Source organism: Heptranchias perlo, chromosome 8 (assembly GCF_035084215.1).
Source record: "Heptranchias perlo isolate sHepPer1 chromosome 8, sHepPer1.hap1, whole genome shotgun sequence".
Lineage (NCBI taxonomy): Eukaryota > Metazoa > Chordata > Chondrichthyes > Hexanchiformes > Hexanchidae > Heptranchias > Heptranchias perlo.
This window is the reverse complement of record NC_090332.1, coordinates 74,258,810-74,282,693: the sequence shown is the minus strand read 5'-3', so window position 1 is coordinate 74,282,693 and position 23,884 is coordinate 74,258,810. Positions and strand designations below refer to the sequence as shown.

The following is a 23,884-nucleotide window of genomic DNA, read 5'->3' as shown; positions in this document are numbered from 1 at the left end:
GAAATAACAGATCAGATCAGCGCTGTCTGTCAAACCCAATGGATCTGCAAGGATACAAGGGAGACCTGAAAGAATCAGCTACGGTAAGGCAGAAGCAGTGCCATGCATGATAGTAACCCACCACAATAGACCTGCAAGTAGGCCTGTCCTGGCAAACTTCTAATCCTTTGCTGGTGGCCGATGCGAACTACTAAAAGGAGGGTAACCAGTTTCAGTACTTAGCCGAGCTCAAAATTAACCAGGATAACAAGGGAAAGATACAGTGAGCAAGCATCCATGGCAACCTGTGTGGGCACTAACAGTTCTTAAAAGGGGCTCATAGGAACATAGGAACAGGAGTAGGCCATTCAGCCCCTCAAGCCTGTTCCGCCATTCAATTAGATGGTGGCTGCTCTGTACCTCAACTTCATTTACCCACCTTGGTTCCTTAACTCTTAATACCCTTACCCAACAAAAATCTATCAATCTCATTCTTGACATTTTCAATTGACCCCCAGCCTGAACAGCATTTTGGGGGAGAGAGTTCCAGATTTCCACTAACATTCCTGACATCACCCCCGAATGGTCTAGCTCTAATTTTAAGATTATGCCCCCTTGTTCTGGAGTCCTCCACCAGAGGAAATAGTTTCTCTCTATATCACCCCTTAATCTTCTATACTTAAGAGAATAGAAGTCTAGTCTATGCCTCACCCAGGATATGCTCATAAATTAACCTGCCAGGATGATGCCTGTTCCATTTGTAACTGCATGATACCGTCTTGCACGAGCAATACCTTGGGTATTTTTTTTGCTTGTAGGACAAAAATTGTTACATAATTGGTGGGAGCAGACCTTTACTAGTTGGGGCACTTTTAAGCCCCTTGAACACCCTCTAAGAAGCCACTCTTGGCATAATTTGGTGGGAGAGCATCAAGGAGTGGGGGGAATGGATGCAGATAGTGAGGGGAGAGAAGGAAGTGCAAGTTGACTCACGGTGCACGAGGCAGGAGGAGCAAATGGTGTCGGCTGCTCAACACTAGGCACTTGCTGTCGAGACATCCGACATGGTTCCCGCCTCTACTGTAGCACTTTGGGATTCAGACCTCATGGGGCCTGCTTACAAACACAGATTCCTTTCTGAGCAGAATCATCCACGTGAGGCACTTGTGTCTGCAAAAAATAATTCTGCAAATCTGGAGGCAGAGAATGAAGGAAGCACTGAGGGTAGCAAGGGCACAAAATGTATTCTGGGTGGGGGACTTCAATGTCCATCACCAAGAATGGCTCGGTAGCACCACTACTGACCGAGCTGGCCGAGTCCTGAAATACATAGCTGCTAGACTGGGCCTGCGGCAGGTGGTGAGTGAACCAACACGAGGGAAAAACTTACTTGACCTCGTCCTCACCAATCTACCTGTCGCAAATGCATCTGTCCATGACAGTATTGGTAGGAGTGACCACCGCACAGTCCTCGTGGAGATGAAGTCCCGTCTTCGCACTGAGGACACCATCCAACGTGTTGTGTGGCACTACCACCGTGCTAAATGGGATAGATTCAGAATGGATCTAGCAGCTCAAAACTGGGCATCCATGAGGTGCTGTGGGCCATCAGCAGCAGCAGAATTGTATTCCAGCACAATCTGTAACCTCATGGCCCGGCATATTCCTCACTCTACCATTACCAACAAGCCAGGGGATCAACCCTGGTTCAATGAGGAGTGCAGAAGAGCATGCCAGGAGCAGCACCAGGCGTACCTAAAAATGAGGTGCCAACTTGGTGAAGCTACAACTCAGGACTACATGCATGCTAAACAGCGGAAGCAACATGCTACAGACAGAGTTAAGCGATTCCACAACCAACGGATCAGATCAAAGCTCTGCAGTCCTGCCACATCCAGTCGTGAATGGTGGTGGACAATTAAACAACTAACGGGAGGAGGAGGCTCTGCAAACATCCCCATTCTCAATGATGGCGGAGTCCAGCACGTGAGTGCAAAAGACAAGGCTGAAGCGTTTGCAACCATCTTCAGCCAGAAGTGCCGAGTGGATGATCCATCTCAGCCTCCTCCCGATATCCCCACCATCATGGAAGCCAGTCTTCGGCCAATTCGATTCACTCCACGTGATATCAAGAAACGGCTGAGTGCACTGGATACAGCAAAGGTTATGGGCCCCGACAACATCCCAGCTGTAGTGCTGAAGACTTGTGCTCCAGAACTAGCTGCGCCTCTAGCCAAGCTGTTCCAGTACAGCTACAACACTGGCATCAACCCGACAATGTGGAAAATTGCCCAGGTATGTCCTGTCCACAAAAAGCAGGACAAATCCAATCCGGCCAATTACCGCCCCATCAGTCTACTCTCAATCATCAGCAAAGTGATGGAAGGTGTCGTCGACAGTGCTATCAAGCGGCACTTACTCACCAATAACCTGCTCACCGATGCTCAGTTTGGGTTCCGCCAGGACCACTCGGCTCCAGACCTCATTACAGCCTTGGTCCAAACATGGACAAAAGAGCTGAATTCCAGAGGTGAGGTGAGTATGACTGCCCTTGACATCAAGGCAGCATTTGACCGAGTGTGGCACCAAGGAGCCCTAGTAAAATTGAAGTCAATGGGAATCAGGGGGAAAACTCTCCAGTGGCTGGAGTCATACCTAGCACAAAGGAAGATGGTAGTGGTTGTTGGAGGCCAATCATCTCAGCCCCAGGACATTGCTGCAGGAGTTCCTCAGGGCAGTGTCCTAGGCCCAACCATCTTCAGCTGCTTCATCAATGACCTTCCCTCCATCATAAGATCAGAAATGGGGATGTTCGCTGATTACTGCACAGTGTTCAGTTCCATTCGCAACCCCTCAGATAATGAAACAGTCCGAGCCTGCATGCAGCAAGACCTGGACAACATCCAGGCTTGGGCTCATAAGTGGCAAGTAACATTCGCGCCAGATAAGTGCCAGGCAATGACCATCTCCAACAAGAGAGAGTCTAACCACCTCCCCTTGACATTCAACGGCATTACCATCGCCGAATCCCCCACCATCAACATCCTGGGGGTCACCATTGACCAGAAACTTAACTGGACCAGCCATATAAATACTGTGGTTACGAGAGCAGGTCAGAGGCTGGGTATTCTGCGGCGAGTGACTCACCTCCTGACTCCCCAAAGCCTTTCCACCATCTACAAGGCACAAGTCAGCAGTGTGATGGAATACTCTCCACTTGCCTGGATGAGTGCAGCTCCAACAACACTCAAGAAGCTCGACACCATCCAAGATAAAGCAGCCCGCTTGATTGGCACCCCATCCAGCATCCTAAACATTCACTCCCTTCACCACCGGCGCACTGTGGCTGCAGTGTGCACCATCCACAGGATGCACTGCAGCAACTCGCCAAGGCTTCTTCGACAGCACCTCCCAAACCCGCGACCTCTACCACCTAGAAGGACAAGAGCAGCAGGCGCATGGGAACAACACCACCTGCACATTCCCCTCCAAGTCAGACACCATCCCGACTTGGAAATATATCGCCGTTCCTTCATCGTGGCTGGATCAAAATCCTGGAACTCCCTTCCTAACAGCACTGTGGGAGAACCGTCACCACACGGACTGCAGCGGTTCAAGAAGGCGGCTCACCACCACCTTCTCGAGGGCAATTAGGGATGGGCAATAAATGCTGGCCTCGCCAGCGACGCCCACATCCCGTGAACGAATAAAAAAAAAAGTCCACTGTCTGGATCTGCACAGTATGGGATGAATGATTGTTCACACTACAGGCAAAGGCACAGTGAGGTTCACTTGTATATTCACTGTGTCAGCCGTGGCTCAATTGATCGCACTCTCGCCTCTGAGTTAGAAAGTTGTGGGTTGAAGTCCCACTTCATAGACTTGAGCACAAAATCTAGGCTAACACTCTAATGCAGGACTGAGGGAGTGCTGCATTGTCAGAGGTGCCATCTTTCGGATGAGATATTAAACCGAGGCTCTATCTGCTCTCTCAGGTGGACGTAAAAGATCCCATGGCACTATTTGAAGAAGAGTAGGGAATTCTTCCTGGTGTCCTGGCCAAAATTTATCACTGAAACAGATTATCTGGTCATTATCACATTGCTGTTTTTGAGACCTTGCTGGGTGCAGATTGGCTGCCACGCTTCCTACATTATAACATTGACTACACTTCAAAAGTACTTCATTGGCTGAAAAGCACTTTGGGATGTCCTGAGGTCATGAAAGGTCCTATATAAATACAAGGCTTTCTTTCACTCCTCAGCCTTTTCCTCCAGCTGCTGCTGCTGCTGCTCCAGTGAATGCTGCGACCCTGCTCCTGGCTCTCCTTCTCATCAGTGATTTCCATTGGAAGACCCTCTGCAGGGCAAAACTGTGCAGCACACAGCAAATGGCAACATCTCTCCACACCTAGCAGGGCCCCACAAACAGCAGATTAAATAAATGACCAGTTAATTGGTTGTCCAGATCACATCTCTGCTCTTCAAGTGGTGACATGGGATCTTTACTATCTACCTGAACCGACAGACAGGGCCTCGATTTAACATCTCATCAGATAAGCAATGCAGAACTCCCTCAGCACTACACTCAAAAATCAGCATAGATGAAGTGAAGTTGTAGATTGTGGCTAGAACCCACAACCTTCTGAATCAGAGGCAACAGTGCTGACTCTGGGCCAACCTGACACTTTAATAGAAGCAATATTAATATGACCAGCTGATATATCTAAGCAGAGTAACTTAAACCATAATAAAAATGAATGATAACACATTGAATGCTACAGAATGATTGTAAACAATATGACTAAGGCAGTTTAAGAAAACTCAGGGTTTTCTGAAGAAATGAAATATTTATGATGACATAATTCACCCTCCAGCCCTAATGACTCAGATAGACACAATTATGGCAAACATTTATAAATTACTGGATAGGCGTCAGCTGGAGTATTGTGACCAATTTTGGGTACCACACTTTATGAAGGAGGTCAAGGCCTTGAAGAGGGTGCGAAGAGATCCACTAGAATGGTACCAGGGATGAGGGACTTCAGTTATGTGGAGAGCCAGGAGAATCTGAGATTGTTCTCCATAGAGCAGAGAAAGTTAAGGGGAGATTTAATAGAGGTGTTCAAAATTATGAAGCGTTTTGATAGAGTAGATAGGGAGAAACTGTTTCCACTGGCAGGAGGGTCAGTAACCAGCGGACACAGATTGAAGGTAATTGGCAAAGAACCAGAGAGGAAATTAGGAGAATTTTTTTACGCAGCGAGTTGTAATGATCTGGAATGCACTGCCTGAAAGGGTGGTGGAAGCAGATTCAATAGTAACTTTCAAAAGGGAATTGGATATACACTTGAAAAGGAAAAATTTGCAGGGCTATGGGGAAAGAGCAGCAGAGTGGAACTAATTGGATAGCTCTTTCAAAGAGCTGGCACAGGCACGATGGGCCGAATGGCCTCTTTCTGTGCTGAATGATTCTATGATTCTAATCGTCTTATACTTTTCATTTCAATAATTGAGTTCTTGGCCTAGAAATTGGTTTGTGCCAACCTGCCGGTACGAATTGGGCCCAGGGAAGTATCCCTGCGTCAAATGGGTAGGCGATATTGGGTCTCGGGCCTCATTTATATGATGCTGGCGAGCCGTGGACACCTGCTAGGCATCCCCAGGCAGCTCGCCTGCGAAGACCATTACAATTCCTGGGCCCCTCCATTACTGGCAGCGGCTCTCAGGTAGGTCCTGGTAGGGGAGGGGGGAGAAGCGATCAGGAAGGAGGGGCGGCCGGAAGGTGGGGGGGACAATGATTGGGAGAGGGAGCGGTTGATTGGGAGGGGGTCATGCGGGAGCCGCAATGGCCTTTGGAGCTGCAGTGGAGCCGGGAGGATCTCAGATAAGTATATTTTACAAATCTTGTCTTTTTGGTGGCGGCCTGCAGTGGTTCCTTTAAGGACCATCATCTAGGCTGCATGTAGACCTCGATTTACTGAACGCAGTCATTATTAGTTCAGGGCAAACCAATGTGGCAAAGGGGGCATCAAACAGGTGGTAGGTCCCTTAATTGCACATGCCAGGGGCCTAATGCCCATTCTAGGCGTGGGCCCTGGAAGCCTCTTTTGATTTCTATAACAATACAGCGGGCAGCACACTTCAGGCTCAGAACATGTACGCACACGCCTCCCACCGTATTGGACGCTTTGGCGCCCGTTCTACATCTGTAAACAAAAGCAGCTTCAATGAATTGCTAGGCTGCCATCTTAAAGCTATTTCTTGTTCACAAGCCATGACCAGTCGGCCCTTTCACAAGCTTGCTCCCACCTGTGATAAATTTGTGTGATTTGGTGGCCATGCTGATACAGCACTTGCATTTTAAATATCATTATTTATAGACAATGCTGGCAGGGGAGCTTTATAACGATCGAATAGATCAATTTCATGGTACTGTGAGAATAAATCGTAATTTTTATATTGTCCAGAAAGTACATTTTCCTAAAGGGGAACAAATTTTGTTGTATCAAAAACATTTAAAAGCCAGCAGTGTCCTCTAACGTATTAATGGAATTTTGTCCGAAATAACTGCTGTCAGAATGGGGAAGGGGTGGGAAATATTGTAATCCTCTCTCCACTGTTATTTCACAAAGTAAATGATGGCCAAAAAAAAAGCCCTCTTCTTCAAAATAATGCCATGGGATCTTTTACGCCGACCTGAGAAGACAGTGCAGCACTCGATTTACCGTCTCATGTGAAAGACAGCATCTCCGACAATGCTGCATTCCCTCTGTACTGCGCTGAATTGTCAGCCCGGATTAGGTGCTCAAGTCTCTGGAGTGGGACTTCACCCCGCGGCATTCTGACTCAGAGATGAGAGAGCTACCACTGAGCCACGGCTGAGTTGGGCAAAGAGTACCGTTCTGCACAAACGCAGGTTAGCCTTGACATATTGGCCAGGGTGCAGGCGCACACTGGGTAGGTAGATGATGACCTTGTGTCATGACATCACCATCAAAGCATTGATGCTTGGAATAGATACTGGCCCCAGAGAGTCTGGCGGCTATTGGGTGTATCGAGTAAATCACAGGCCTCCAAGGTCACAGTCTTCAAAAATCTCTTAGCTTTATTTTTAAGAGACCAGCGTTATGGGAGCCTATGACTGAAGGCCCGTCTAAAAGCAGCTGAAGCCTGACTGACTGCCGAAGGAATCAAAGTTTCCTCAATCTTTAATGGCCTGGACTAATAATCCGGAGTCATGAGTTCAAATCCCTCCACGGCAGCTGGGGAATTTAAATTCAATTAATTAAATTCAATTAATTAAATAAAATCTAGAATTAAAATACTAGTATCAGTAATGGTGGCCATGAAACTACCGGATTGTCGTAAAAACCCATCTGGTTCACTAATGCCCTTCAGGGAAGGAAACCTGCCGTCCTTACCCGGTCTGGCCTATATGTGACTCCAGACCCACAGCATAAGAACAGAAGAACATAAGAAATAGGAGCAGGAGTAGGCCAATCGGCCACTCGAGCCTGCTCCGCCATTCAATAAGATCATGGCTGACCTGATCCTAACCTCAAATCTAAATTCATGTCCAATTTCCTGCCCGCTCCCTGTAACCCCTAAATCCCTTTACTTCTAGGAAACTGTCTATTTCTGTTTTAAATTTATTTAATGATGTAGCTTCCACAGCTTCCTGGGGCAGCAAATTCCACAGACCTACTACCCTCTGAGTGAAGATGTTTCTCTTCATCTCAGTTTTGAAAGAGCAGCCCCTTATTCTAAGATTATGCCCCCGAGTTCTAGTTTCACCCATCCTTGGGAACATCCTTACCGCATCCACCCGATCAAGCCCCTTCACAATCTTATATGTTTCAATAAGATCGCCTCTCATTCTTCTGAACTCCAATGAGTAGAGTCCCAATCTACTCAACCTCTCCTCATATGTCTGCCCCCTCATCCCCAGGATTAACCGAGTGAACCTTCTTTGTACTGCCTCGAGAGCAAGTATGTCTTTTCTTAAGTATGGACACCAAAACTGTATGCAGTATTCCAGGTGTGGTCTCACCAATACCTTATATAACTGCAGCAATACCTCCCTGTTTTTATATTCTATCCCCCTAGCAATAAAAGCCAACATTCCGTTGGCCTTCTTGATCACCTGCTGCACCTGCATACTAACGTTTTGATTTTCTTGCACTAGGACTCCCAGATCCCTTTGTACTGCAGTACTTTCCAGTTTCTCACCATTAAGATAATAACTTGCTCTCTGATTTTTCCTGCCAAAGTGTATAACCTCACATTTTCCAATATTGTATTGCATCTGCCAAATCTCCGCCCACTCACCCAGCCTGTCTATATCCCCTTGTAGGTTTTTTATGTCCTCCTCACTCTCCACTTTCCCTCCCATCTTTGTATCATCCGCAAACTTTGATATGTTACACTCGGTCCCCTCCTCCAAATCGTTAATATAGATTGTAAAGAGTTGGGGACCCAGCACCGACCCCTGCGGAACACCACTGGCTACTGGTTGCCAGTCGGAGAATGAACCACAGCAATGTGGTCGTTTCTTAATTGCCCTCTGAAATGGCCTAGCAAGCCACTCAGTTGTAAAATCTCGCTAAAAAAAGTCACAATAAGAATAAAACCGGACGGACCACCCGGCATCGGACCACTAGGCACCGGACACGACAAAGGCAAACCAAGCCCAGTCGACCCTGCAAAGTCCTCCTCACTAACATCTGGGGACTTGTGCCAAAATTGGGAGAGCTGTCCCACAGTCTAGTCAAGCAACAGCCTGACATAGCCATACTCACAGAATCATACCTTTCAGCCAATGTCCCAGACCCTTTCATCACCATCCCTGGGTATGTCCTGTCCCACCGGCAGGACAGACCCACCAGAGGTGGCGGTACAGTGATATACAGTCAGGAGGGAGTGGCCCTGGGAGTCCTCAACATTGACTCTGGACCCCATGAAATCTCATGGCATCAGGTCAAACATGGGCAAGGAAACCTCCTGCTGATTACCACCTACCGCCCTCCCTCAGCTCATGAATCAGTCCTCCTCCATGTTGAACACCACTTGGAGGAAGCACTGAGGGTAGCAAGGGCACAGAATGTACTCTGGGTGGGGGACTTCTATGTCCATCACCAAGAAAGGCTCGGTAGCACCACTACTGACCGAGCTGGCCGAGTCCTGAAGGACGTAGCTGCCAGACTGGGCCTGCGGCGGGTGATGAGCGAACCAACACGAGGGAAAAACTTACTTGACCTCGTCCTCACCAATCTACCTGTCGCAAATGCATCTGTCCATGACAGTATTGGTAGGAGTGACCACCGCACAGTCCTCGTGGAGATGAAGTCCCGACTTCGCACTGAGGACACAATCCAACATGTTGTGTGTCACTACCACCGTGCTAAATGGGATAGATTCAGAACAGATTTAGCAGCTCAAAACTGGGCATCCATGAGGCGCTGTGGGCCATCAGCAGCAGCAGAATTGTATTCCAGCACAATCTGTAACCTCATGGCCCGGCATATTCCTCACTCTATCATTACCAACAAGCCAGGGGATCAACCCTAGTTCAATGAGGAGTGTGGAAGAGCATGCCAGGAGCAGCACCAGGCGTACCTAAAAATGAGGTGCCAACTTGGTGAAGCTACAACTCAGGACTACATGCATGCTAAACAGCGGAAGCAACATGCTATAGACAGAGCTAAGCGATTCCACAACCAACGGATCAGATCAAAGCTCTGCAGTCCTGCCACATCCAGTCGTGAATGGTGGTGGACAATTAAACAACTAACGGGAGGAGGAGGCTCTGCAAACATCCCCATCCTCAATGATGGCGGAGTCCAGCACGTGAGTGCAAAAGACAAGGCTGAAGCGTTTGCAACCATCTTCAGCCAGAAGTGCCGAGTGGATGATCCATCTCGGCCTCCTCCCGATATCCCCATCATCACAGAAGCCAGTCTTCAGCCAATTCGATTCACTCCACGTGATATCAAGAAACGGCTGAGTGCACTGGATACAGCAAAGGCTGTGGGCCCCAACAACATCCTGGCTGTGGTGCTGAAGACTTGTGCTCCAGAACTAGCTGCGCCTCTAGCCAAACTGTTCCAGTACAGCTACAACACTGGCATCTACCTGACAATGTGGAAAATTGCCCAGGTATGTCCGGTCCACAAAAAGCAGGACAAATCCAATCCGGCCAATTACCGCCCCATCAGTCTACTCTCAATCATCAGCAAAGTGATGGAAGGTGTCGTCGACAGTGCTATCAAGCGGCACTTACTCACCAATAACCTGCTCACCAATGCTCAGTTTGGGTTCCGCCAGGACCACTCGGCTCCAGACCTCGTTACAACCTTGGTCCAAACATGGACAAAAGAGCTGAATTCCAGAGGTGAGGTGAGAGTGACTGCCCTTGATATCAAGGCAGCATTTGACCGAGTGTGGCACCAAGGAGCCCTAGTAAAACTGAAATCAATGGGAATCAGGGGGCAAACTCTCCAGTGGCTGGAGTCATACCTAGCACAAAGGAACATGGTAGTGGTTGTTGGAGGCCAATCATCTCAGCCCAGGACATTGCTGCAGGAGTTCCTCAAGGCAGTGTCCTAGGCTCAACCATCTTCAGCTGCTTCATCAGTGACCTTCCCTCCATCATAAGGTCAGAAATGGGGATGTTCGCTGATGATTGCACAGTGTTCAGTTCCATTCGCAACCCCTCAAATAATGAAGCAGTCCGAGCCCGCATGCAGCAAGACCTGGACAACATCCAGGCTTGGGCTCATAAGTGGCAAGTAACATTCGCGCCAGAAAAGTGCCAAGCAATGACCATCTCCAACAAGAGAGAGTCTAACCACCTCCCCTTGACATTCAACGGCATTACCATCGCCAAATCCCCCACCATCAACATCCTGGGGTCACCATTGACCAGAAACTTAACTGGACCAGCCATATAAATACTGTGGCTACAAGAGCAGTTCAGAGGCTGGGTATTCTGCAGCGAGTGACTCTCCTCCTGACTCCCCAAAGCCTTTCCACCATCTACAAGGCACAAGACAGGAGTGTGATGGAATACTCTCCACTTGCCTGGATGAGTGCAGCTCCAACAACACTCAAGAAGCTCAACACCATCCAGGACAAAGCAGCCCACTTGATTGGCACCCCATCCACCATCCTAAACATTCACTCCCTTCACTACCGGCGCACTGTGGCTGCAGTATGTACCATCCACAAGATGCACTGCAGCAATTCGCCAAGGCTTCTTCGACAGCACCTCCCAAACCCGCGACCTCTACCACCTAGAAGGACAAGAGCAGCAGGTAGATGGGAACAACACCACCTGCACATTCCCCTCCAAGGCACACACCATCCCGACTTGGAAATATATCGCCGTCCCTTCATCGTCGCTGGGTCAAAGTCCTGGAACTCCCTTCCTAACAGCACTGTGGGAGAACCTTCACCACATGGACTGCAGCAGTTCAAGAAGGCGGCTCACCACCACCTTCATAAGGGCAATTAGGGATGGGCAATAAATGCCGGTCTCACCAGCGACGCCCACATCCCTCGATCGAATAAAAAAAAATCTTTAATGTAATAAGTCTATAGTGCCGAGTGCATCGAGAACCTCACCCGCCAGCAGCCCCTCGGGAGGAAAATCGTGGGGGATGCAGCCTAAAGTGCAACCCCAGCACATGAGGCTCTGTATCATGAGTGTATCATCAGAAAATCTGCTCTGAAGGACCAACTCTGGAATTCTTCACCTCCTAGATTCTGGTTCCTAGTTATAAGGCAGAAGCCAGTGATAATCCAATGAAAATAACTAGTACACACTACTAAAAGGAGGGGAAAACACACACACATGTGAATCAAAACAATATTAAAAGTCAAACAAACACTGGGCAAATATCTTCTGAATGGCAGATAAAGAATCAGATTAGGCCTGTATCTGACTGTGCTACTCCCAGTGCTTGTGGGCAGTGAGCACGGGAAACTGGGATGAGTTCTGGTCCTCGATTTAAAGGAGTGTACAATACTAGCAACACAAAATGGATAGCTTATTGTACTACTGAAATACCCCTGAATTCAGATACAACCGTTTCAAACCAAATTATCATCCAGTTCTGCATTTGTTGTTAAAATAAATGACTATGATACTGTACTAAATCCTTGGGATTTTGCTTTCGAGCTGCAGAATTGGCTCCCTTATTGTGCATTTTTGTGAATCACCAGGCCCAATTATCACCCTGCAACTTTTGGCGTTGAGCAGCCCATAGGAATGGCTGGGCCCATTGTTCAGGAGATCAACCTAAGTGAAGTTTTACCCTCAATACTCACTCCCAGCTCTTCACCACATAGGGCAATATTTACAAATTAATGTTCCTGGGACAGAGCTTCTCAAGATGGGAGTGAAGACAGCAAATTAATAAAAGAAAAAACAGAAAGGACTTACATTTATATAGCGCTTTTCACGACTTTGGGATGTCCCAAAGCGCTTTACAACCAAAGAAGTACTTGTAAAGTACAGTCACTGTTACACTGTAGGAAAATGGATAGAAAATGGCGTGGGACATATTGACCTCATTCTTGAATTCCTGAGCTCCCTTCATGTGGCCAATAGTGGTGAGAGCATTGATTTGTAAAATCTTCCCTACATATAGTAAGGGGAGACTTGGTAGCATCATCACAAGGTAATACTAAGGGCATATTTCGTAGCACCACCACACAGTAATACTAAGGGCATATTTAATAGCATCATCACACAGTAATACTAAGGACATATTTAGTAGCATCATCAAAAGGTAATACTAGGGGCATATTTAGTAGCATCATCACATGGTAATACTAAGGGCATATTTAGTAGCATCATCACACGGTAATACTAGGGGCATATTTAGGAGCATCATCACACGGTAATACCAAGGAAATATTTAGTAGCATCATCACATGGTAATACTAAGGGCATATTTAGTAGCATCATCACACGGTAATACTAGGGGCATATTTAGGAGCATCATCACACGGTAATAACAGGGGCATATTTAGTAGCATCATCACACGGTAATACTAAGGGCATATTTAGTAGCATATTCACACATTAATACTAGGGGCATATTTAGTAGCATCATCACATGGTAATTCTAAGGGCATATTTAGCAGCATCATCACACGATAATACTAAGAGCATATTTAGTAGCACCATCACACAGTAATACTAAGGGCATATTTACTAGCACCATCACACAGTAATACTAAGGGCATATTTACGAGCACCATCACACAGTAATACTAAGGACATATTTAGCAGCACCATCTCACAGTAATACTAAAGGCATATCTAGTAGCACCACCACACAGTAATACTAAGTGCATATTTAGTAGCACCATCACACAGTAATACTAAGGGCATATTTACTAGCACCATCACACAGTAATACTAAGGGCATATTTACTAGCACCATCACACAGTAATACTAAGGGCATATTTAGTAGCACCATCACACAGTAATACTAAAGACATATCTAGTAGCACCACCACACAGTAATACTAAGTGCATATTTAGTAGCACCATCACACAGTAATACTAAGGGCATATTTACTAGCACCATCACACAGTAATACTAAGGGCATATTTAGTAGCACCATCACACAGTAATACTAAGGGCATATTTAGTAGCACCATCACACAGTAATACTAGGGGCATATTTAGTAGCATCATCACACAGTAATACTAATGGCATATTTAGTAGCACCATCAAACAGTAACACTAAGGGCATATTTAGTAGCCCCATCACACAGTAATACTAAGGGCATATTTAGTAGCACCATCACACAGTAATACTAGGGGCATATTTAGTAGCACTATCACACAGTAACACTAAGGGCATATCAAGTAGCACCACCACACAGTAATACTAAGGGCATATCTAGTAGCACCATCACACAGTAATACTAAGGGCATATTTAGTAGCACCACCACACAGTAATACTAAGGGCATATTTAGTAGCACCATCACACAGTAATACTAAGGGCATATTTAGTAGCACCATCACACAGTAATACTAGGGGCATATTTAGTAGCATCATCACACAGTAATACTAATGGCATATTTAGTAGCACCATCAAACAGTAACACTAAGGGCATATTTAGTAGCCCCATCACACAGTAATACTAAGGGCATATTTAGTAGCACCATCACACAGTAATACTAGGGGCATATTTAGTAGCACCATCACACAGTAACACTAAGGGCATATCTAGTAGCACCACCACACAGTAATACTAAGGGCATATCTAGTAGCACCATCACACAGTAATACTAAGGGCATATTTACTAGCACTATCACACAGTATTACTAAGGGCATATTTAGTAGCACCACCACACAGTAATACTAAGGGCATATTTAGTAGCACCATCACACAGTAATACTAAGGGCATATTTAGTAGCACCATCACACAGTAATACTAGGGGCATATTTACTAGCACCATCACACATTAATACTAAGGGCATATCTAGTAGCACCACCACACATTAATACTAAGGGCATATCTAGTAGCACCACCACACAGTAACACTAAGGGCATATCTAATAGCACCATCACACAGTAACACTAAGGGCATATCTAGTAGCACCACCACACAGTAACACTAAGGGCATATCTAATAGCACCACCACACAGTAACACTAAGGGCATATCTAATAGCACCATCACACGGTAACACTAAGGGCATATTTAGTAGCACCATCACACAGTAAAACTAAGGGCATATCTAGTAGCACCATCACACAGTAAAACTAAGGGCATATTTAGTAGCACCATCACACAGTAAAACTAAGGGCATATTTAGTAGCACCATCACACAGTAATACTAAAGGCATATTTAGTAGCACCATCACACAGTAATACTAAGGGCATATTTAGTAGCACCATCACACAGTAATACTAAGGGCATATCTAGTAGCACCATCACACAGTAAAACTAAGGGCATATCTAGTAGCACCACCACACAGTAATACTAAGTGCATATCTAGTAGCACCATCACACAGTAATACTAAGGGCATATTTAGTAGCACCATCACACAGTAATACTAAGGGCATATTTAGTAGCACCATCACACAGTAAAACTAAGGGCATATCTAGTAGCACCACCACACAGTAATACTAAGTGCATATCTAGTAGCACCATCACACAGTAATACTAAGGGCATATTTAGTAGCACCATCACACAGTAATACTAAGGGCATATTTAGTAGCACCATCACACAGTAACACTAAGGGCATATTTAGTAGCACCATCACACAGTAATACTAAGGGCATATTTAGTAGCACCATCACACAGTAATACTAAGGGCATATTTAGTAGCACCATCACGCAGTAATACTAAGGGCATATTTAATAGCACCATCACACAGTAATACTAAGGGCATATTTAGTAGCACCATCACACAGTAAAACTAAGGGCATATCTAGTAGCACCATCACACAGTAAAACTAAGGGCATATCTAGTAGCACCACCACACAGTAATACTAAGTGCATATCTAGTAGCACCATCACACAGTAATACTAAGGGCATATTTAGTAGCACCATCACACAGTAATACTAAGGGCATATTTAGTAGCACCATTACACAGTAATACTAAGGGCATATTTAGTAGCACCATCACACAGTAATACTAAGGGCATATTTAGTAGCACCATCACACAGTAATACTAAGGGCATATTTAGTAGCACCATTACACAGTAATACTAAGGGCATATTTAGTAGCACCATCACACATTAATACTAAGGGCATATTTAGCAGTACCATCACACATTAATACTAAGGGCAAATTTAGTAGCACCATCACACGGTAATACTAAGGGCATATTTAGTAGCACCATCACACAGTAATACTAAAGGGATAAATAATAACACGACACAGTGATATCAGAAGCAAAAAACATCTGCTTACCTGCCAATGAGTAGAAACTCTCCTAGCACCCCAAGTCTTCTCATTGCTATAAGCAGGCCTCTCACCGTCATCCCCTCACAGAAGCAGACAACAACTCTCGCCTTAGGCAGCCTTTCCCTTAATTTTCTCAGCAGTCTGTCAAAGCTTTTTTCCCCAGCGTTGCTGTAGATTTTACCTGAATGCGCAATGCATAATCCCTCCTGTGCAGCTAACTCCTTGAAAGCCTCCATCCCGCTCTCTCCGTAGTTTCCTAAAACAAAGGTGAGAAACTTTTGATTAAGAGTGAATCTGTACTATGATGATGTAGCGTCATGACATCACCACTGTCGACAGTGTCAGCTGTGGCTCAATGGTAGCACTCTCGCCGCTGAGTCAGAAAGTTGTGGGTTCAAGTCCTACTCCAGAGACTTGAGCACAAAATCTAGGCTGACACTCCAGTGCAGTACTGAGGGAGTGCTGCACTGTCGGAGGAGCTGTATTTCAGATGAGATGTTAAACCGAGGCCCCGTCTGCCCTCTCAGGTGGATGTAAAAGATCTCATGGCACTATTCTGAAGAAGAGCAGGGGAGTTCTCCCCAGTGTTCCTGGCTAACATTTATCCCTCAACCAACATCACTAAAAATCAGATTATCTGGTCATTTATCTCATTTCTGTTTGTGGGACTTTTCTGTTAGCAAATTGGCTGCTGCATTTCCTACGTTACAACAGTGACTACACTTAAAAAGTACTTCATTGGTTGTAAAATTCTTTTGGGTTTCCTGAGGTCATGAAAGGTGCCGTATAAATGCAAGTCTTGCTTTCTTTTTTACTACTTACAGAAACAGGGTTAAATTTCAACTGGTTAAGGTTCTTAAACCACCTCCATTAGTGTTTAACAAATCTTTCATATCTAGTGACCAAGTGCTGATTCATCCATACATCGGTCAGGTTGTTATACCCTGGAAATGAATGTTGTGAACACTTTATACGTTTGTACAACATTGCTTTGGCCACTCGTTTAATACAGTTCTGACAGAATTTAATTACTTTTGTTTGTTTTTGGTTTAGTGGCTGTTCCTTTAAATTCAGTCAGATTACATAAACAGCTTTTTAAAAAAAATAGTAATTAAAATCAATTACCAGATAGGGGTTTGCTTTACCAACAGCTTACCTAAATCTCAAGCAAGCATTGATATTCTTGAAGATATGAGAAGTTGGGACTCGCCCCTGTTAGTGATCCAAGATATAAGAGGTGAAATAACCTAGGGTAAGGTGGTTAGAAGAGGTCCAAAATTCTAACAGCAGGCCTTCACCCGTTTGTTATTTTAAATTGGTAAATGCCTCTGCTGAAACAGAAAGAGAAAATAATGCCATACAAACGTGTGGAGTGTTGGCCCACTAATATCAGCAACAGGCGATGCAAGGCTTATATTCTGAAATGCCAGTTGGCACCCTACATGTGGGCTGATTTGTACAGTAGGTTTGTGCACACTTGCAACAGCGTTCAGAAGGCCACGCTCAATTCATTTATGAATTTTAATGGCCATAGTACTCTCATATTACCTGCTGTTGTGATTCAAACACATGCCTCGAGGAGGAAGGATTGTGATTTGACACACCATCATTAGTCATGTAGCTGTTTAATCTCTGGTAAAAAATATTCTGATATACGGAGAATGTAGAACTCCTGTGTAATGCAAGATCACATTGATATAATTCAGTTTAATTTCATATCTGAGTGAAAAAGGAAGTAATAATTTACTAAACACACACACACACACACACACACACAGACTAGCCTCTAGTTTAGTCTTTTGTGCACAATCCAAAGTATTTACAATGTAAAAAACATGAAGGGAGTTGTAATAGGCCGTCGGGAATGATTTATCAAAGCTAATCACCGATGGATAGATTCAGTAAACCTGAGCCTGAACATGCAATGCAAACCTGCTTTTATAGTAACATAGGAACAGGAGTAGGCCATTCAGCCCCTCAAGCCTGTTATGCCATTCAATTAGATTATGGCTGATCTGTATCTTAACTCCGTCTACCCGCCTTGGTTTTGTAACCCTTAATACCCTTACCTAACAAAAATCTATCAACCTCAGTTTTGAAATTTTCAGTTGACCGAGACTCAACAGTTTTTTGGGGGAGAGAGTTCCAGATTTCCACTACCCTTTATGTGAAGAAGTGCTTCCTGACATCACCCCTTAATGGTTTAGCTTTAATTTTAAGGTTATACCGCTTGTTCTGGACTCACCGACCAGAGGAAATAGTTTCTCTCTATCTACCCTATCAACTTTTTTTTTATATTCGTTCATAGGATGTTGGCGTTGCTGGCGAGGCCGGCATTTATTGCCCATCCCTAATTGCCCTTGAGAAGGTGGTGGTGAGCCACCTTCTTAAACCGATGCAGTCCATGTGGTGACGGTTCTCCCACAGTGCTGTTAGGGAGTTCCAGGATTTTGACCCTGCGACGATGAAGGAACGGCGATATATTTCCAAGTCGGGATGGTGTGTGTCTTGGAGGGAAACGTGCAGGTTCTTTTAAACTCCTTTAATCATCTTAAACACCTCAATTACATCACCCCTCAATCTTCTTTACTCAACAGAATACAAACCTAGTCTCTGCAACCTGTCCTCATAATTTAACCCTTTTAGCCCAGGTATCATTCTGGTGAATCTGCGCTGTACCCCTTCCAAGGGTAATATATCCTTCCTGAGGGGCAGTGTCCAGAACTGAACACAGTGCTCTAAATGGGGTCTAACCAGAGCATTATATAACTGTAACATAACTTCCGCTCCTTTGAATTCCAGTCCCCTTGAGATAAAGACCACATTCCATTAGCCTTTTAAATTATTTTTTGTACCTGTCCATTAGCTTTTAGTGATTTCTGTACTTGGACCTTTAAACCTCTCTGCTCCTCCACAGTTCCTAGCTTCTCACCACTTAGAAAATACTCTGATCTATCTTTCTTAGATCCAAGTGGATGACCTCACACTTCCCCACATTGAACTCCATCCACCACAATTTTGGCCATTCACTTAATCTATCAATGTTCCTTTGCAACTTTATGCTCCCATCTACTCTGTTTAGTGTTCAACCTAACTTGGTGTTGTCAGTTAACTTGGATGTACGGTTCTCTAATCCTTCATCTAAGTCATTTTTTAATATACTGAAAAGCTGAGGCCCCAGTACAGACCCCTGGGGGACACCACTAGTCACATCCTGCAAATTTGAGTACATACCCATTATCCCTACTCTCTGTCTCCTACCTCCTAACCAATTGCCTCCAATTCCATGTGCTCTCATTTTGGTTAACAGTCTCTTATGTGGAACCTTGTCAAATGCCTTCTGGAAGTCCATATCAATAACATCCATAGACATTTCCTCATCTACCACATTAGTTACCTCCTCAAAAAATTCAACTAGGTTTGTTAGACATGACTTAACCTTTACAAATCCATGTGGGCTTTCTCTGATCAGTTTATATTTGTTCAAGAGCTCAGTCACTCTATCCCTAATAACAGATTCTAGTAACTTCCCCACAACAGATGATAGAGCTATCGGCCTATAATTTCCAAGTTTATCTCTCCTACCCTTCTGAAATAATGGAGTGACATTGGCAATTTTCCAATCCAAGGGGACAATTCCTGAATCAATAGAGTTTTGGAAGATCAGTATGTACCGTGCCAAGCAACATTTCAGAACGTAATGATCGAACGATCTATTGGATGGAGATGGTTTTAGTTACGACCCATTACAATTTTTAAAAGGAAACCTGTGTGTATTGGACATTGGGAATAAAAGCAGTAAATACGGCAAATATGTAGACAATCCAACAGAGTCTGAAAAGAGAAAAGACAGGTTAACATTTCAGGTTGAGATGCTGTAGGATTTAGGCATCCCATGTTTGATTCATTTATGAGCTTAAACCACCTCACTACCATCATGTGATCTATTACCACAGGCTAGATTTACATCTTCACTGCCTGGGGGCAGGGGGGTAATCTATCGGCGTAGAACTCCAGCATTTTACAGTATGAAGATCAGGCAGGCTCTATAAAGGGCTGGCGATCCATCCCACCCAGTTACCACCTGGAGGTGAAGGCTGGGCATGCCTTAGAATGAGGCATCAACCTAGTGATGCTAAAACACAGGGCTACCTGTATGCTAAACATCAGTAGCAGGCTATCGACAGAGCTAAGTGATCCTTACAACCTATGGATCAGAGAGTAGCTCTGTAGATCTACCACATCCAGTCAAGAATGGTGGTGGCAACGAGGCAACTAGTGCTCTATTAACATTCCCATCTTTAGTGCCCAGCCCATCTATGCCTCGACAGGCAAATACCAGGCAATGACGATCTCCAACAAAGCCCAGCCATCTCCTCTGACCTTCAATAGTATTCCCACCATCAAGTCCCCCACTATCAACATCTTGGGGGTTACATATTACCAGAAGCATCAACACTGTGGCTAGAAGAACAAGGCAGAGGCTGGGTACTCTACTAACAAGTGCCTCACCTCCTGACCTCTCGAAGCCTCTGCATCATCTACAAGGCTCAAGTCAGGAATGTAATGGAATGCTCACCACTCGCCTGGATGGGTGCAACTGCAACAACCCTTAAGATGCTTAACACCATCAAGGACAGTGCCGTCTGCTTAATCAGTGCCCCGCCAACGAAATCGATATCCACTCTCTCCATCACTGGCCCCCTATGGCTGCAGTATGCATGATCTATAGGGTGCACTGTAGTAACTCACAAAGGTTATTTCAACAGCACCTCCCAGCCTCACAACCTCGACCACTGAGAAGGACAAGAGCCTCAACATTGTAGGAACATCATCATCATTACCTCCAAGTCTTGGAAAAGTATGCACTAATAAATGAAAGTCAGCACGGATTTGTTAAAGGAAAATCGGGTTCGACTAAATTGATTGAGTTCTTTGATGGAGTAACGGAGAGGGTTGATGAGGGTAATACGGTTGATGTTGTGTATCTGGACTTTCAAAAGACATTTGATAAAGTACCACATAATAGACTTGGGGTCTATTAATTAGCAAAATTAAAGCCCATGGGATTAAAGGGACAGTGGCAGCATAGATACAAAATTGGCCATGGGACAGAAAGTAGAGAGTGGTGAATGGTTGTTTTTCAGACTGGAGGGAAGTTTACAGTGGTGTTCCCCAGGGGTCAGTATTAGGACCATTGCCCTTTTTTGATATATATTAATGACCTGGATTTGGGTATAGAGGGTATAATTTCAAAGTTTGCAGATGACATGAAGCTTGGAAATGTAGAGGATAGTAACAGACATCAGGAGGACATAGACAGGCTGGTGAAATGGGCAGACACATGGCAGATGAAATCTAATGTAGAGAAGTGTGAAGTGATACACTTTGGTAGGAAGAATGAGGAGAGGCAATATAAACTAAATGGCACAATTTTAAAGGGGTGCAGGAACAGAGAGACCCAGGGGTGTATGTACACAAATCTTTGAAGGTGGCAGGACAAGTGGTGAAGGCTGTTAAAAAACATATGAGATCCTGGGCTTTATTAATAGAGGCATAGAGTACAAAAGCAAGAAAGTTATGCTAAACCTTTATAAAACACTGGTTAGACCACAGCTGGAGTATTGTGTCCAAATCTGGGCACCACACTTTAGGAAAGGTGTCAAGGCCTTAGAGAGGGTGAAGAAGAGATTTACTAGAATGATTCCAGAGATGAGGGACTTCAGTTATTTGGAGAGACTGGAGAAGCTGGAGTTGTACTCCTTAGAACAGAGAAGGTTAAGGAGAGATTTGATAGAGGTGTTCAAAATCATGAAGGGTTTTGATAGAGTAAATAAGGAGAAACTGATCCAGTGGCAGAAGGATTGGTAACCAGAGGACACAGAATTAAGGTGATCGGCAAAAGAGTCTGAGGAGACATGAAGAAACATTTTATGACGCAGCGAGTTGTTATGATGTGGAGTGCACTGCCTGAAAGGGTGGTGGAAGTGAAGTCAATAGTAACTTTCAAAAAGGGAATTGGATAAATACTTGAAGTGGAAAAATTTACAGGACTATGGAGAAGAGCAGGGGAATGGGTCTAATTGGATAGTTCTTTCAAAGAGCCGGTCCAGGCACGATGGGCCGAATAACCTCCTCCTGTGCTGTAAAATTCTATGATTCTGTACTGCAGCTTGGAGCGGGGGTTGGTGGGAGAATGGAACATAAAACTTCGGAGACGTAATGAAAAAAAATATGGTCGCCGATCCGAAAAAGAAGAAATTGGGGGAGGGGTGACCAAAAGCTTGGTCAAAGAGGTAGGCTTTAAGTAGGGTCTTAAAGGAGGAGAGGGAGGTAGAGAGGTAGAGAGGTTTGGGGAGGGAATTCCAGAGCTTAGTGGCCTAGGAGCTGAATGCACGGCTGCCAATGTAGGGGTGAAGGAAGTGGATGCATAAGTAACCAAAGTTAGCAACCAAATATGGGGGACATTTAGGGCTGGAGGTTTCAGAGACAAAAGAAAGACAAGGCTATGAGGGATTTAAGCATGAGCTTGAGAATTTTAAATTGGAGGCACTGGGCGAACAGGAGCCAATATAGGTCAGCAAGGACAGGGGTGATGGGTGAGCGGGACTTGATGCTGGTTAGGATATGGGCAGCAGAATTCTGGATGAGCTGAAGTTCATGGAGGATGGAGGATGGGAGGCCAATCTGGGGAGCACTGAAATAGTAGCGACTGGAGATGACAAAGGCATGGATGAGAGCTTCAGCAGCAGATGGGCTAAAGCAGGGATAGATGCAAATGTTAAAGAAGTGGAAGTAGGTGCTCTGTGTGATGGAGAGAATATGGGGTCAGAAACTTTGATTAGAGGTATAGGACACGAGGTTGCAAACAGTCTAGGTCAGCCTGAGGCAGTGACTGGGGAGGGGAATGGAATCAGTGGCGAGAGTATGGAAATTGTGGTGGGGCCAAAGATGATGGCTTTGGTCTTTCCAATGTTTAGCTGGAGGAAATTGTGGTTCAACAGGGACTGGAAGTTGAATAACAGTCTGATAGCAGAGGCAGTAGAAGGGTCAAGAAAGGTGGTGGAGAGGTAGAGCTACGTGTCATCAGTGTACGTGTTGCCTGCATTAATGTCGTTTAGGGGCAGCATGTACAGGAGGGGACCAAATATGGATCTTTGGGGGGACTCCCGAGGTAACAGTATGGGAGTGTTAGTCACTTCCTCACTGAGCAGGCATTCGGAGTGCAAATGCTTTAGATGTTTCAGCCCATCAGGGGGACCCCTACTATACAAGCCAGACAAAGAGGCACTTGCAATATATCCCAGAAAAGGTCTGCAAATTGCTGTTTGCAACAGTTCAGTACTCGTTTTTTATTTCAATATGCTCCATATGTAATTCTGCATGAGTTTCTTGAAATTGGACTTTAATGAGGCCTTAACAACAACAACTTGCATTTATATATGCTTTAACATGGCAAAACGTCCCAAGGCACTTCACAGGAGCATTATCAATCAAAAATTGATACCAAGCCACGTAAGGAGATATTAGGATGGCTGACTAAAAGCTTGGTCAAAGAGGTAGGCTTCAAGGAGTGTCTTAAATGAGGAGAGACAGGTAGTGAGGCAGAGAGGTTTAGGGAGGGAATTCTAGTGCTTAGGGTCTAGACAGCTGAAGGCACGGCCGCCAGTGATACGGCAAAGGAAATTGGGAGATGCACAAGGGGCCTGTATCAGAGGAGTGCTGAGATCTCGGAGAGTTGTTGGGCTGGAGGAGGTTACAGAGATAGGGAGAGGCAATGCCATGGAAAGATTTGAAAACAAGGATGAGCATTTTAAAATTGAGGTGTTGCCGGACCAGGAGCCAATGTAGGTCAGGTGATGAGTGAACAGGACTTGGTGTGAGTTAGGATACGGGCTGCAGGAGAGGATGTCTTGATGTAAGCAAACGCAAGGTTGCAACAAAA

The 23,884-nt window shown here is 45.1% G+C and overlaps 1 protein-coding gene across 1 annotated transcript in view; it reads right to left on the bottom strand.

The window, feature by feature from the left end:
- LOC137324234 (metabotropic glutamate receptor 1-like) overlaps nt 1-23,884 on the bottom strand; it is a 236,232-nt gene that overhangs the window by 200,383 nt on the left and 11,965 nt on the right. The window contains exon 2 of the mRNA XM_067988380.1: nt 15,946-16,195. Coding sequence (XP_067844481.1) covers nt 15,946-16,195 — 250 coding nt within the window. The remainder of the gene's footprint in view (nt 1-15,945; nt 16,196-23,884) is intronic.